The sequence below is a fragment of the Sycon ciliatum genome, chromosome 6 (genome assembly GCF_964019385.1).
Source record: "Sycon ciliatum chromosome 6, ocSycCili1.1, whole genome shotgun sequence".
NCBI lineage: Eukaryota > Metazoa > Porifera > Calcarea > Leucosolenida > Sycettidae > Sycon > Sycon ciliatum.
Window position 1 is genome coordinate 945,671 of NC_088648.1, and position 15,485 is coordinate 961,155.

Consider the following 15,485-nt stretch of genomic DNA (forward strand, 5'->3'; position numbering starts at 1 on the left):
GTCAACAGCAGCAACAACAGCAGTGGCACCACCATCAGCATCGTCAAGTTGCACAGTCTTGGGGGATTACGTACTCTAGCTACAAGCTATGATGCAGTCGTCATGCCAACAGAGACAGTTCAACAAAGAATGTCACAGTACTAGAAAATAATATGAAAGCTAAAGAATGGTGTTCATTTGTTTGAGGGGAAGTTGCAAATGGGAAAAGTCTGAAGAAAAAATTGACTGTCACCAACCAGGACTCGAACCAAGGACCCTCGCTTGTAGCCAGCGATGCTCTACCACTGAGCTACGGTGTATTCGTCATCCAAGCAGAGATCGTTCAACATTTTCTTCAGACTTCGATAATAGTGATGAATATTGTTCATTACTCCTGCCAGAGAGATGGATCGCCTACCTGTATCCACCCAGAAGCTGAGCATGAAACCGGAGGAACGCCTCACGGATAGACAAGTTGAGCGACGCCTGCAGATATACACATGCACACGCAAGCATACAGAAACACACACACACGCGAGTACACACATACTCACACGCACATGCGCACACGATGCAAGAAGAACACACGTGCACATGGGATCATGACTGAGAAGTAAATAGCACGAAAGGGTCAGCTTCACCGCCACACTGAATGGAGAGTGAAGAAGTGGCACGAACAGAGTTCACTTTTCAAAGTCCCTATTATCCAGCGAAAACCCCAAAGACACGCCTTTTCAAGGTCCTATTATCCAGCAAAAAACCCAAAGACCAACCTCCTTCAGCCAGTTCTCAATTATCTAGTTCAAATCAACAACCACTAAAAATACACTTGAGTAGACCCTTAGCAGAGAATTTTGAGTAAACCGCAACGGAGATTCAGGTATAAGCAGACAATTTTGTTGGTCAATAATTTCGTCCAACTCCAAAGAAAGGGAGTTCGTCCGGTTGCAAATTTCGTCCATGGATCATAAGAGTGTACTGAAAAGCTGGACAAATCGATATTAGTCCGGCATTTAATTTAGTCCTACAGCTCGTTGGACGAAAAAGACGAAATTAAATTCCAGACGAATATTTCTGCTTGTACAGTATTTGGCTTCCAAATAGCTGAAATGTACAGTGATTGGCTTACCGAATCAGACTTGGCCGGTGCCTGAGTATCGGACGGTGGTGGTACCACAGCCACTGCTAGATCACTGTCTAGGTCTGTGCCTAACACAACAACAACAACAGCAACAACAACAACAACAACAACAACAACAACAACAACAACAACAACAACAACAACAACAACAACAACAACAACAACAACAACAACAACAACAACAACAACAACAACAACAACAACAACAACATCAACAACAACAACAACAACAACAACAACAACAACAACAACAACAATCGTGAGAATAAAAGATTTCAAACAATAACAATAACGACAACAACAACAACAACGCATGCAGTTTGTACTGCCATATGCCAGTTCCACAATCAGTGCACGCAATGGGTGCGGCATTAATCTGGCTACCATAGTAACAAGATCACATACCAGTCTTGGACCTGCCAGGCAAACATTCGGGGGGACATGGTAAAATGGCCCTAGCCCAAGAAAGGTGGAATCAAGCACACATCACACGTACTGAGGGGCACTTGCGTCTGTAACTGCTTCAGAGTTCGGCTGAGTTGCTGTGCTGGTTTCTAAATAGACAGAGGGTCAGACGTAGAGCCAGATACATACCCAGACAGACATACAGACATACAGACAGACATACAGATGGTTAGGCGTCATCGGCAGTCTGTGCCATGACAGCCATTGTTAGAAGCCATTTTCACATACCTATGTGTATGCTTTTGAAAGATGTTTGTTTGTTTGTGTGTGTGTGTGTGTGTGTGTGTGTGCGTGCGTGTGTGTGTGTGTGTGTGTGTGTGCATACGTGTGCATGCGTCCGTGTGTGTGCACATTTGGGTGTCTGTATGTAAGCGTGCATATCAAGATATCCAGTCGTAAAAAAATACAGTAAAACTACAAACTATGAGTCCAGGCAGCACAGTCCTCCTACCTTGGGCAAGACTTGACCGGACACGGAACGAGATGAACCAGAACTGGACAGACGAAGAGAAACACATGCACGCATACATACACATGCACGCACACACGTGCACACACAACATTGGACCATTGGACGCCCATCGCCGGAGGCGATGATAGCGATGCTACAGCAGAAGCCATAGCAACTTGTGCTGGGATTGCACCATTCAACAGCTTGCAAGGCTGAAGAATTGGCCACCACTATTCAGCCTGGTCTACACCACACAGCTATGAAGTGGCTTTTTCTGGCCAGTGAATCCCTACTTTTTCGTCTTTTTTATCACACACACGCACGCACGCATACACACACACAGAAATCCACAGGAAAAAGGGATCGTGAAAGCTGCTCAAGACTTTAACCCTTTGTGTACCAGCCCCATCTCGAACCGTAACGTACGTTACGGTTCGACGCACCGCACTGCGCCGCGCCGTTCGGCGGCGTCCTTGCTCCGATCGACTCGCGGTTTTTTGCGCTGGGCAGCTGAGATCCCACTGCAAATTTTGATGTATGATGTGGGTAGGTTGCCATTTGAAAGTATGGAGAACGATCGCGGCGAAAAGTGCGCTTTGCAATTTCAGCGCTCTGCGATATATTTTAGCAATTTCGATCGTGTTTTCGTTCGGTTACGTTGCTTGTATCTGGAATATAGCTTGCTCTAGCTGTTGTCGATGTCTACTAGTGATGGTGAACGCCAGGAGAGAGTTGTAGTAGCGATATAATCTCAGGATCTGAATCGAAAATGAGAATTTCCATCGCTGAAGCCATTGCAGTATTCGCTCTCCAAGCAGCAGCGAGAGGGAGCGCAGCGATGGCCTGAAATAATCAAGGCAGGTGAATTTCCTCACCCATCGACTATTTCTGGTCTTCTCAATCGCCAATACCCCCGCTGGACGCAAGTAGATAAGTGAAAAGTACATATTCAAATCTGACACAATTTCAATAATTTGAAATTTTGATGCAATTGTTTGGCATCTGGTATTCACGCAATATGGCTCTTTCCGTCCATTTCGCTATTGTTGAAGCATGCAACTGGCGGCTATACACTAGTGCAGTGGTTTCCTGTTGCTCTGTGTGAAGAAGGGCAATGTCAGCAAGTTTATTCACGATTCCAAGTACACGGATCTAAATTGTCAGGAATATGGACAATTGACTCAGAAATAGGTATTCCAGGTATGGCCTGTATCTGTAGTTGTGTGCTCGGTCAAAATATTTTCTTACCTGGACACATTGATACCAACAGATTCAGAAAAACATAACTTGCACCTACAAAATGTGTCTTAGTTTTATGCTATAGGTCCATCATTACCGACGAGTACCCCGCGCATACATTAGATGCCTGGTACACAAAGGGTTAATGAATGGTTATACGCAGGGCAGATGTCTGTATTCCGTGACAAAACTCTGGGTGCGGCATACTGTGGAAAATACAGTAATTCCTTACTGAGCTATGGTATTGTTGTCCAAGTTGATGCACACACAGTCTTCAGGAGTGTCGTACAGGTCAAAGTAACGAGAGTCGATACCTGCACAACGCAACACAACACAACAGTACAGAACACACAAGAGCTGATATTAGAGGGTTGATTTAATATACAGTCAAACCTGTAACTAAGGACCACCCCTTGGGGCCAGAGAAGGCGGTCTTTAGCGGCAGGTGGTCTTTAGTTAGAGGTTTGCACCGCACAACCCTATGTGAATGTGAGACCGGCCGTGCCTGGCGAAGTGGTCTGCAGTAGCAGGCTGGACGCTAGTCACGGTGGTCTTTAGTTACAGGTTTTACTGTAGTAGCAGGCTGGACGCTAGTCACGGTGGTCTTTAGTTACAGGTCTTACTGTACAGTGCAGCTCAATGAAATCCAGTCGCGTCACTCGAGTACGCGCCGGGCGTTGCGCAGCCCTCGACCTGCGAACACTGCGCTGCGAAATGGTGCAAGGCGCAAGCTTGAGTGACGCGGCTGGGTTTCACTGGACAGCACTGCACAATACCAAACCTGACAGGAAGAGAGGCTAGCCAGCATGCCTGCATCCGGGATTGCGGACATGCATAGAATCAAAGTCGAAACTCCGTGTGCGTTCACAAGTTTGAAAATCGTGCTGTTTGGCATATAGATGTACTGGGAGTTTTCAGTTTGCATGCATACATACCTGAGATCCTGGTTGCAACAAAAGTCAAACATACGAACAAGCTCCACAAGCTTTCTTTATCCTTTTGGTTTGGTTTTTGAATGGTGCCCATATCATCAGTGAATCAATATAATTATAAAAAATTCAATCAGTGCTCTGCGTGTGCTTTTAACCGTCCGACATCACAACGTCATCCTGCGTTTGCATGGCAGGGCCCCCGGCCCCATAAGCGTTCTCCCCGGCAGCACAAAAGCACCCTTGACTATGCCCCGTCACTGTGCATCTACTAACGTGCAGTGACAGGGTGTGACAGGGTGTGACTTGCTTTCCCTATTTTCCGGAGTATACCGTATTTCCCCGATTGTAAGTCGCACCTTTTTACACTAAACTTCAGGGTAGGGGGTGCGACTTACAATCGAGTGTGACTTGCTACTGAAGTGAATATATTGCAACAATATTGCTCAAACCTGAAAATGGGGGGGTGACTTATAATCGAGTGCGACTTAGAGTCGGGGAAATACGGTAAGCCGCATTTTGAACACTCAAAATTCACCCAGCAAAAGGGGGGGGGGGGGCACGCCTTATAGTCTGATGATCAAATTAACGGTGATAAACAGGACTGATGTCTGAATTTCGTGGCCAAAAGTGGGGGGGGGGGGGGGGGCTTATTCCCGAAAATAGGGTACTAGCATATTGGTTACTCACCGACAAGGAAGGGCATTGGTGCGTGGATGAAACTGGCCAGTGCCAACGGGCACAGCGGTATGTACGGACACTGCCAACTGAACGGGAACAGGATCTACACACACGCACACACACAGCAAAGCAGAGCAAGATACAATTAGTAAGCGCTGGGACATGAGAGTCACATCATACTTTACACATAGTGCATGTACTCAATCAAGTGTCATAGTGTATGTATGTAACTGAGTGAGTACTCACATGTGGATACCGGATACTCGAGAAGAAAATTGCTAAGATTTTATTTTCGTCAATTTTAGTTCTCCATTAAAATGGCATCCCTGCTGAAAGCGAGAAACATGGCTGATTTCTCAGCATGACAAGACATGATTCCAAGCTAACTGTCAGATCGCTTACTAGCCACACATGCTTGCATTCATACAGACATACAGACATATAGACAGGCAGACAGACCCACTCCAACACATGCACACACACGCACACGCACACACACACACACACACACGTGCACACACAGAGCGAACCATGCCTTACCGAGCAGAGTGCCTCACCAAACGACGTGAGCAGCGACGGCCGTACTGAATGTAATATGATCTGGTACTCAAGTAAGACTAGTGCCAGCAATGTCATTAAGTTGTTGGCATCAAGACATCGTAACAGAATCGAATGGGTTGCACCACTGCGAACAAACACAACAAAACAAAAATAACACACAAAAGGACCTAAACGACACACTCAACAAGATTTTACCACAAAAAAATACACGCAGTGAACAGGATTCGAACCTGTGCGGGCAGAGCCCAATTGATTTCGAGTCAATCGCCTTAACCACTCGGCCACCACTGCCTGGCTGATACTTCCAGTTTTCAATGGACAGAATACCAATCATGTTCTGGCTGGTGAGATAAATTGGTTGAATTGCAAACTACGATGGCGGCCACGTGGCAGTAGGGAGGTTTAGTCCCAAGTAATCCGTGTGTACTTTACGTGTGTGTACCATGTGATACTAGGGAGGTTCTGCTCTACGTGTTGGGAACGCGACGCAAAGAATCACGCGAACTTTCTTCGCGTTCCCGTAACGTAAAGAAATGCTGTTCTGCTCTACGTTTCACCTAGAGAAGTCAAGTAGAATGTGTACTGGGAATTTCCCCTTCCATATTTGGCAATTTTCTGCATGCAGTTGATCGATACCCAGCAAATCCGTACGCATTTTCTCTGCGTGTGCCACAACGTAGAGAACCCCATCTCCGCGTAGAAATCTGGAGCCAAAACACGCGAAGCCGTAGACTCTAACCCAGACACCTGCTCTCTACGTGATTTCTCTACGTTTCACGTATAGCAGAACCTCTCTACTCAGTGACCCACGTACAGCCGTTTTCTGATTCACGATATACCATGAATGGAGGCTGACCCGTGTTCTGCCAAAACGCGAGTGAAAATCAGAATGGATCGCATTGTGCAAGCTGTGAGATTGCTCAGCTTAAGAAGTTTCGAAGCACGAAATACATGTACATGTATTCGATGAGTGTAACGGCCTTCGCTTCGAAGCTTCGTCTTCTCTCCCGCTCATTGGCGCATTAAAACTTGGTTTTTCGAAGTCTTTCTTGTCGTTCTTGATTCCGTGCCAGAGCTAACGGGGAAAGGGAAAAGTGGTGATACCGTAAAGTACCGTTGATCCGCCCCCTCTCTAATTCCCGCCCCCTGTCGATTTTCTCCTTGTGAAGCGACTTCGGCGTGTACAACGAAATACGATGTTGAACCGACGCATACACTGCTGTACACAATACTTGCCAATCCAGGATCAAAATGTGCACAATCCAGCACATTGAGACTGATCCTCTACGTTGTTGTACATCGTACTGCACTTGACAGCCTTGATCTAATTCCCGCCCCCTGCCGAAAACCCAGCTGGGAAGCGACATGGCGTGGGGGCGGATCAACGGTACTTTACGGTACTTGGATTCAGATGAAAAAGACGTGCTGAAAATCAGAAAAAGATGATGCCTGATTTGTTGGGAGCTTGGATACTACACGGGATACACGCCTGATGGAGCGGATACTCAAGACAGGGTTTGATGTTTTGAGCTAAAGAAGTTGGAAACCATAGACAATATTCTTACCTCAGGGGCAGTGCTGTCTTGACTGGCTGAGATAAAAGTACTGACTCAGGGCCAAGCTGACAACAACAACAACAACAACAACAACAACAACAACAACAACAACAACAACAACAACAACAACAACAACAACCACAACCACAACCACAACCACAACAACAACAACAACAACAACAACAACAACAACAACAACAACAACAACAACAACAACAACAACAACAACAACAACAGCAGCAGCAACAGCAGCAAAAACTCATTAGTGTCCCTTCAATTCAGTGTTAGGAGCTGGTCAGACTGCAGGCAATTCTCCGTGCCTGACGCAAAAAGAAAATCGTTCAGGATTACAATTGCAATCACAGTACAAATGATCGGTGGACCGACCTCGCTTGCATGTGTGTACAAGAGTATAGTCATAGTGAGTGAGCCTTTGATACGGTTCATCGATTTACACTACAAATGGGGGAGAATCAAATTCAAAATTCAATTTGAGTTCTAACAAACCTGTATCAGTACTCTGGGTCGGGATGACGATGGAAACGGAACGTCAATCATGAAATTAGAGATGTATCTGTACAATATAAAGACAGTCCAACAAGACAAACGCATGTGGGCATGCGGGCATACAGACAAACATGTGTGCGAGCATGTGCACACTTGCACACACACACAAAACACACACACACACACAAACACACACAAAACACACACACACACACACACACACACAAACACACACACACACATTTCAGTTTGATACCTGGATAGTGGTTACAGTGCAGTGAAGAGCATTCCCTAGCAATGACTGGACAAGAGGACAGTCACAGTAGGATGTGTAGCAAGAAGGAGCCACGGGTGTGCGAGATCCCTGTTAGCCTAATCGGTAGGGCACTGCCCCGGAGAGACAGGGGGCTGGGTTCGAATCCCGCTTGTGGATCCTTCTTTTGCAACACATGCACACAACGTTGCCTGGACATACTGCAAGCGGTATGCTGAAACCATCACACTACATTTATTATATCCGTGTGTTTCAGTGCACCCAGACGGTAGCTGCTTGCTACCGTTGGCCAGTGTTGTGATTTCGTATGTGTGGCAGGGTGTCCACACCCGTGTTTTATGTGTGTGTGTGTGTGTGTGCGCGCGCGTGTGTTTGTGTGTGTGTGTGTGCGCGCGCGTGTTTGTGTGTGTGTGTGTGTGAGCGCATGTGTCTACGAATCGTACATGTGTGTGGTGCAAGTATTCACACAAACAGGTAACATAGGGAATGCACACAGTATTTCCCCGATTGTAAGTCCAAGCACCTTTTGTATATGTAACCCATAACCATTCTGGTCGTCGGGGCGTCATGTGTGTCATAAGGCAGCAGCATAAACAAATTAATATAAATAAAAAAACCTAACTACAACCTAACTACGTCGCACCTTTTACTTTCCATTAAACGTCAAGGATATAAAAAGAAGGGGATGCGACTTACATTTGAGTGCGACACTCTACTGATGTGAAGGTATTGAAATAATTTGGCTCAGACCTGAAATGGGTTGTGACTTATAGTCAAGTGTGACTTGTAATCAGGCAAAATATGGTAGGTTACGACTTACCTCTCCAGTGGAATGGGCGATGGTCCGGATATGGAGATACGGTACAGAGAGGAGAGGTAGGTTTTGAACGCTTGGAAGAACGGCCAGCGAGACAGGATGCATATAGCCTTGTTACAGAACAACCGCTGGGTCTGAACAAGCACAGGTTAACAACAACAACAGCAGCAGAAGTAGAATAGTATCAGACACTTCAAAACTATGACTACACGCAGACATAGACAAACACCGATCCAAACATCCAGGTACGGGCGAGCATGTGCCCATACAGAGACACATCATCACCAGAGATAGAATAAACAAATAAGTTACTAACATAACATGGCAATCAAGTGAAACCCCTCAGAATACCAATCAAGCAGAACAATTGCCAAAATTAAGATTAAAAGCAGATTTCTACGGCATGACTCGTTCTTCGCCCACACACCATTACAAGTGAAGACTCACAGATGTTTCGGCTTCCGTTCCGAATAGCACCCGTCGCATGGCCAATGTTTGTTTGGACAGGGGCAACTCATCGTAGAACACAACGGCCGCGCCGTATACCTTCTCACCAATAGCACCAGTGAGCACAAACGAGGAGAAGGTCGGTAGCGGATGTGCCACGGAGTCACTCCAGCTCTCCACACTGGCACCGAGTGGGAGACAAAACAGAGGCACAGACTCGGGCAGAGGAAAGTCCTCGGAGTCGACCAGCGGAAACCGATGCAGAATAGCTGTATGTAGAAACAGGAGAGAGAGAGAGAGAGAGAGAGAGAGAGAGAGAGAGAGAGAGAGAGAGAGAGAGAGAGAGAGAGTGAGAGAGAGTGAGAGAGTGAGAGAGAGAGAGAGAGAGAGAGAGAGAGAGAGAGAGAGAGAGAGAGAGAGAGAGAGAGAGAGAGAGAGAGAGAGAGAGAGAGAGAGAGAGAGAGAGAGAGAGAGAGAGAGACACACACACACACACATGCACACTTTTTTTAGAACATCACAAACAACTCAATACCTAGTCTAATAAGAACTTCTGCACTGGATAGTCAGATTGGGAACAAGATGATGTCTTTGATACAGAAAAAACTGATACTTCCACAATCCTGGCGTTCTTCAGACTGACACGAACATGGCACTGACAGCACACCCATCATGAATGTTGACCAGCGCGGGCAACACATTTGAGAGCGAGAATATCACATGAGGTGACAAACCGCACGACAGGCTAAGGTGAGGTGTTTAGAGGCACACCAATACTGATATCAACAAGAAGCCAACTCATCGCTGTGTCATTGCCTACGCGCCAGGCGTGAACTGATGATACTGAGACAGAGCAAGCGTTGCCCGCGCAGCTAAACTTTGCAGCGTAGAGAGCGTTGCGTGGGCAAGCGTATATTTACCGCCATTTCACAAGATGTGTCTTACAACCATTTCTCTACTAACGTTAGTACAATAAGAAGCCAGGGCAATATCCGTAAGGTGAGAAACAGAGCTGGCCACACTGAGGTGGCAAGTATCAGCAGCAGTGAATATGAAGGGCTCCAATTCAAAACGCGATAAAGACCCCAACTGGAGCTTTTGCGTTTTTTCGTCGCGAAAGAATTCGTGTTCTCCCCAGGGACGTCTGTGTGTCGGTTTTACGGGTCAAAACGCGATACATCCCAGTCAAAATGATGCCTGAAATTTGTGTTCTGCAAAACACGATAAAAGTCATTGATGCTGCAGTGCAGACCGAAAAGAAAAAAAACTAATGAAAAAATGCACCTCCTGAAATTTCCACAAAATGGATTTATCTCGTTTTGAATCGAATCGAAGCCTTCCATATGCACATGATAGCTAACGCTATCATCAGCGTTACAGATACATACGCTGGACTCAGCTCCAGTCATAGTCTACTTTACAAGCAGGGAACACTACAGTCACTAGCACATCTACAACGAGAGTAGCAGGGCTACGGAATTTATACGCACATGCGCACACACACACACATACACACACACACACACACACACACACACACATGCACGCACGCGCGCGCGCACACACACACACACACATGCACACATGCACGCGTGCGCACACACACACACTGCAGCAGCTTGCAGGACTTACTCGCCCGATAAGACACAGCATGTGGCTTGATGAGTGACTTCTTGTAGCATAAGTAAAAAGTCGGACCAGTCTACAGAAATACAGATATACACCATATATCGTACACATACGCACGCAGACGCATCAGCACATGCACATACAGACCCTAAGAAGCGGATCAACACCAGCATCACCAAGACACCTAACAGGAGATGTACAGAATCGTCAATATACGCACGGGAAAACGGGCGCACAACCCCCACCCCCAACTAACACACACATACACACGCAAATCCACGCAGCAGCCGCAGAACCAGTAGTGGCAGTACCCACTACATGGCGCATACACAACCTACTCACCAAGCCACCATGGATGGCTTTGTTGATCATTGTGAAACCTCGTGGCACCGGCTCATTCTGCACAACGACATTACACAAGAAGAGCAGGCAAGATAGCATGATATAGCTTTCTCCGGGCATGGGTATGCCGACATCACAGCAACATCTCTCTATCTATCTGTCTGTCTCTGCCTCCCTCGCACACACACGCGCGCACACACACACACACACACACACACACACACACACACACACGTGAGCTGGTGACAACAGCAATGAAAACTGATATTTGATCCAGTCAAAAATCAATATTCAAAAGAAGAGTGAAGAGTGCTTGGACCATTTTTATAGAGAGGTAGACCTCAACACAAACTGGTCATGCCTTCTTTCAGAAGACAAGTATGGTGGATTTATTCTGCCTCGATGTGGGCCCGTCTAGTTTCCTCTTGTGGAACGACAGTCAGACAGACAGACAGACAGACAGACAGACAGACAGGCAGACAGACTAGAGTCCAGTCTTGCTCCTGTTGTGTGGTTCGGCCATATCTACATTAGACACCCTTAGCAAAAAACGTTATGTTGTAACGGTATTATCGTAAGGGGGAAAATACCGTGATTTGGGTTCGACCTTTAGCAAGATGCACGCTATTTTTAGTATGCTATTGCCACGAGATTAGCTTTGATTTCGCGCGGTACAACCATTTGTTTCACCATATACGCAATACAAGGTGAAATGCGTACAGACTATGCAATATTTGGCCAAAACACGTACCGTTGGTCACAACGATAAATCAGCCCCCATAACGTTTATACGCTGCAGCTTCAACGCTATTTGGGTGATCAAGGTACGAGTACCGTAAAAATAGCGTTACCGTTGTTTGCTAAGGGCGTCTATTGTAGAGTAAAAGCTGTCAAGGCGACCCGTGACTCGGATAAGGCGATCACCTGTCCTAGAAGACCACTGAACTCAGGACCAAGGGATGCTATTTCCAGTCAAATGACCCTGGATAAGGAGACCACCTGGTAACAGAGACCAAGTTTTGAAGTTCCCTTGAGTGATCGTCTTAGACAGGTTCCACTGTACTTGTAGTTGTGTCGTCTAATGAATGTTCTAGCTGGACCTTTGCTGGCAAGTCATCGTGTAGACAATCAAACTTTCGCTGAGATGGACAGACAGACAGACATACGGACAGACAGACAGACATACACACACACACGACGACGGACAAACAGACACACACACACACACGCGCGCACATACCTTACTGCCGTTGATCAGGCAGAGATCGGTCAGAGCCATGCCGTAGAAATGATAACCACTGCCTACACCGGTGAGCGGCGCACGCCGATATGCCATGTACGTGGCAGCTGAGGCCGGTGAGTGATTGATGTCCGCTGATTTATGTGACATCACACTTGATGTGATCACTTGATAGTCCACAAGCTGGGGTGAGCGATACGCGATGCTGTAGACGGTAGCAAAACAAAACAGACACTCATACGCATACTCCTGCCCATCGCCGAAGCGATGAATGTCAGACATAGCAACTTGAGCTGGGATTACATCATTCAACAGCTTGGAAGGCTGATAAACTGACCGCCACTAATTTTAGCCTGGTTGATGTGGCTTTTTCTGGCCAATGAATCCCTATTTTTCATTCTACCCCCCCCCCCCCCCCCCCCCACACACACACACACACAGACACTGCACTTGCTCATGACCATCAAATGACCACTGGAGTATCCCCCCCCCCCCCCGTCCAGGGAAGCGGAGAGGGCTTCAAAACATTTTCAAATCTTGGAAAGAGGATTCAACTGGCTCTTCAACACATGCACAGGCACCCGTTGGTCCTTCACCCCCACACCCACGCGTTTACCACGCAAATAACCCGAAACGATGTGCTTTTCGACCCATGTGGTTCGGTCACTCTGCATACCGGTGCTGTAATTTCACAAATTTTCGGTGTACAGTTGAACATCGATTATCCGCACATCGACTATCCGACCATTCGATTATCCGTAACAGTTTTTTTGGGCGCACGTGCCGTAGAGTACGCACTGTGCATGTAGTGAGCCATTCAAAAAATACGAAAATTTTGAAAAGTAGCACTCTATTCTATTTACGATGTACATGTACATGTATTTACAGTGTGTTTTCTTATCCGGAACATTTGCCTTATCTGAACACCGCCTGACAGTTGTCTGCCCAGAGGTGGTCGGATAATCGATGTTCAACTGTACTTAAATTTTCGGTAACTTTCGGTGCGTCTGTTTCATACCTAACATTTCAATACACCGAACAAACACTATCAGTCTAATCCAATAGGGAACTGCTTCTCCGTACCTAAAATTTCTGTTCACCTAACCTGGCCTTTTGCCCTCATACTGAAAATATTGAGCACGGAAAATTTCTGAAATTAGAGTAACCCGTGGCCTACGCGACATCCAACTGGACCCCAATCGCAGACATGACCTCATGACTGACCCCAATCGCGGACATGACATGACTGACCCCAGACGCTGTGCAAACCAGCGGTACGATTTGCAAGCGTGCATAAATCGGCATTGCTCCAATGGCGACTGGAACGGGTAGGCCTGGAGCGAAGCTCACACCGTTTCATGTTCAACTCTTATGTGTCATGTGACTAAATGCTCTGGTGATCACATTCTTCATCTCAACACTATAGTCCATTTCAAAACTATAGACGCGCAGTGTTTTTGAATTATTTCAAATTTGGCTGGAACTTTTTGAGAATAGTTTTCGGAATATTGCTCAGGATCGCTCCACAATTACTCTCATTATAGTTTCTAAAGGATTGGATAACAGACGACCAATTTGGAAAAATTTATGCACAAAGTGATCACAGATTTTATGTGGTATAGATGCTGGCATAACGGTTTTTGCCTAGGTACGCGTCTATAGTTTTGAAATGGACTGTAGGGGTGCGTTCTTATATTCTCTAGCTTCTAGGAGAAGAAGAAAAGAGAAGTCGAAGAAACTGGGATTATTCAAGAACGGGCCTCAAAGAATTCGGAGATACTTTGCACATGTCAAGCAAAAATGAAGCGCCAAAGGGGCCGCGCCATCTTGAGTGATGAATGTAGTATGCACTGTGCGTATGCGAAAAGGGAAATGCGTACACTCATGATCAACACGTGGCTTTTAGTCGTAGTTAGCATGCGCTGATCCCAAACCGTGGGAATCCCCAAGTTTCAACCACCTTTGAAGTTTGGAGAGCTTGGAGAGCTTTGGAGAGCCTCCTAAAAGTCGGAGAGGATATAAGAACAGCTCACGAACTTTTCGGAGAGTCTCCAACTTTTCCGAGAGGATTTAAGAACGCACCCCAGGGTTTGAAGAGCTACCGTGCTTTTTGTTTGTTTGCGTTTTCAGTGCTTTGTGAATTAGGGAATTTGGTCGGGAACAGTGTACCGACTGTACATGTATTCTGCATCAGCCTACATGTAGTTGGGGCAGCCACATCATAGTTAGCATCTGATGTCCTGCATAATTCAGGGAAAAGGGGTTATTGCTGCAGAGTTACAGCAATAAATCAAGGTGAATTCGGTACCATGCATGCATGCATTTCATTAGGTGTGGCATAATTCCTAAAATATTTATAATAATAATAATAATTATTGTTTGATTAGAGGCACGGTGTAGGTATATCAACAGTGCACGATATCTTGCACATGTGTTCAATTTCACTGACAAGCAAATTCGACTGCAAATGTCTACTCACTCGATATCCGTGAGTGGAGCATTGTCACGACCTCGCTTGTAGCAGATATACACTGCTTTGGAGGCGTTCGACGACCCATGGTTCAGACAGGCCGAGTGTTTCCCAGGTGTCTGGGTTATACACTGATAGTCAGATGGCAGTCGCTCGCCGCTGCCAGCAAATACTACTGAAATGTCCGTGATAGGCTCGGCCAGTACTGGCAAATCCATCTGCTCCGGACCATCGCCCACTGACTCCTGAATTTCGCCATTGGCATCGCATCGTTGAGAGGACTCGTTCAGTCCAACCACGACAAAATACTCTGCAACATTTCGTCGGCAATGGGCCATATCATACGCCAATGCAAGGCTGGGAGAAATAAAAATTGGCAAAGCCTGAACACGTTCTTTTGTTTAGATTTGAATTCAAAATACACTGAGCATGGGTTCGTCTCAGGACCAAGGCCTGTCGCCTCTTTTATGGCCTTTTCCAAAAGCAAAACTACAAAGCCAAAAGGCTGGAAAGTCAATTTGACAAAACAAACAAACAAACATAAAATCCTTTGACCAGATGACGCTGTTCATCTCATCTTTCACTCAAAGCGACACCTGGACACGTCCAGGAGAAGAGACTATGCGTATACTGCAATACGCTATGCGTAGATCGTAGCCTGACTGAAGTGCCCCAATTATTTTTTGGAGTTCCCACAGCAGGTGTGTACAAGCTCAGATGATCAGCACAGGACTTCTACCTATAACTAGTATAAGTA

General features: G+C 46.2%; 1 protein-coding gene and 1 non-coding gene across 2 annotated transcripts in view; both read right to left on the bottom strand.

The window, feature by feature from the left end:
- The window catches only part of LOC135819115 (DENN domain-containing protein 4C-like), a 41,997-nt gene extending 26,590 nt beyond the window's left edge, over positions 1–15,407 (bottom strand). The window contains exons 1-15 of the mRNA XM_065332266.1: positions 14,738–15,407; positions 12,259–12,463; positions 11,019–11,075; positions 10,680–10,749; positions 9,048–9,316; positions 8,604–8,734; positions 7,510–7,576; positions 7,012–7,067; positions 5,426–5,570; positions 4,895–4,988; positions 3,508–3,589; positions 2,037–2,079; positions 1,617–1,674; positions 1,109–1,188; positions 398–465 (exon numbers count right to left, since the gene is read on the bottom strand). Coding sequence (XP_065188338.1) covers positions 398–465; positions 1,109–1,188; positions 1,617–1,674; positions 2,037–2,079; positions 3,508–3,589; positions 4,895–4,988; positions 5,426–5,570; positions 7,012–7,067; positions 7,510–7,576; positions 8,604–8,734; positions 9,048–9,316; positions 10,680–10,749; positions 11,019–11,075; positions 12,259–12,463; positions 14,738–15,066 — 1,754 coding nt within the window. The 5' untranslated portion in view covers positions 15,067–15,407. The remainder of the gene's footprint in view (positions 1–397; positions 466–1,108; positions 1,189–1,616; positions 1,675–2,036; positions 2,080–3,507; positions 3,590–4,894; positions 4,989–5,425; positions 5,571–7,011; positions 7,068–7,509; positions 7,577–8,603; positions 8,735–9,047; positions 9,317–10,679; positions 10,750–11,018; positions 11,076–12,258; positions 12,464–14,737) is intronic.
- On the bottom strand, positions 5,656–5,737 carry Trnas-cga (transfer RNA serine (anticodon CGA)). The gene has a single exon. It is a non-coding gene; the product is annotated as a tRNA-Ser (tRNA).
- Positions 15,408–15,485: the final 78 nt, after the last annotated feature.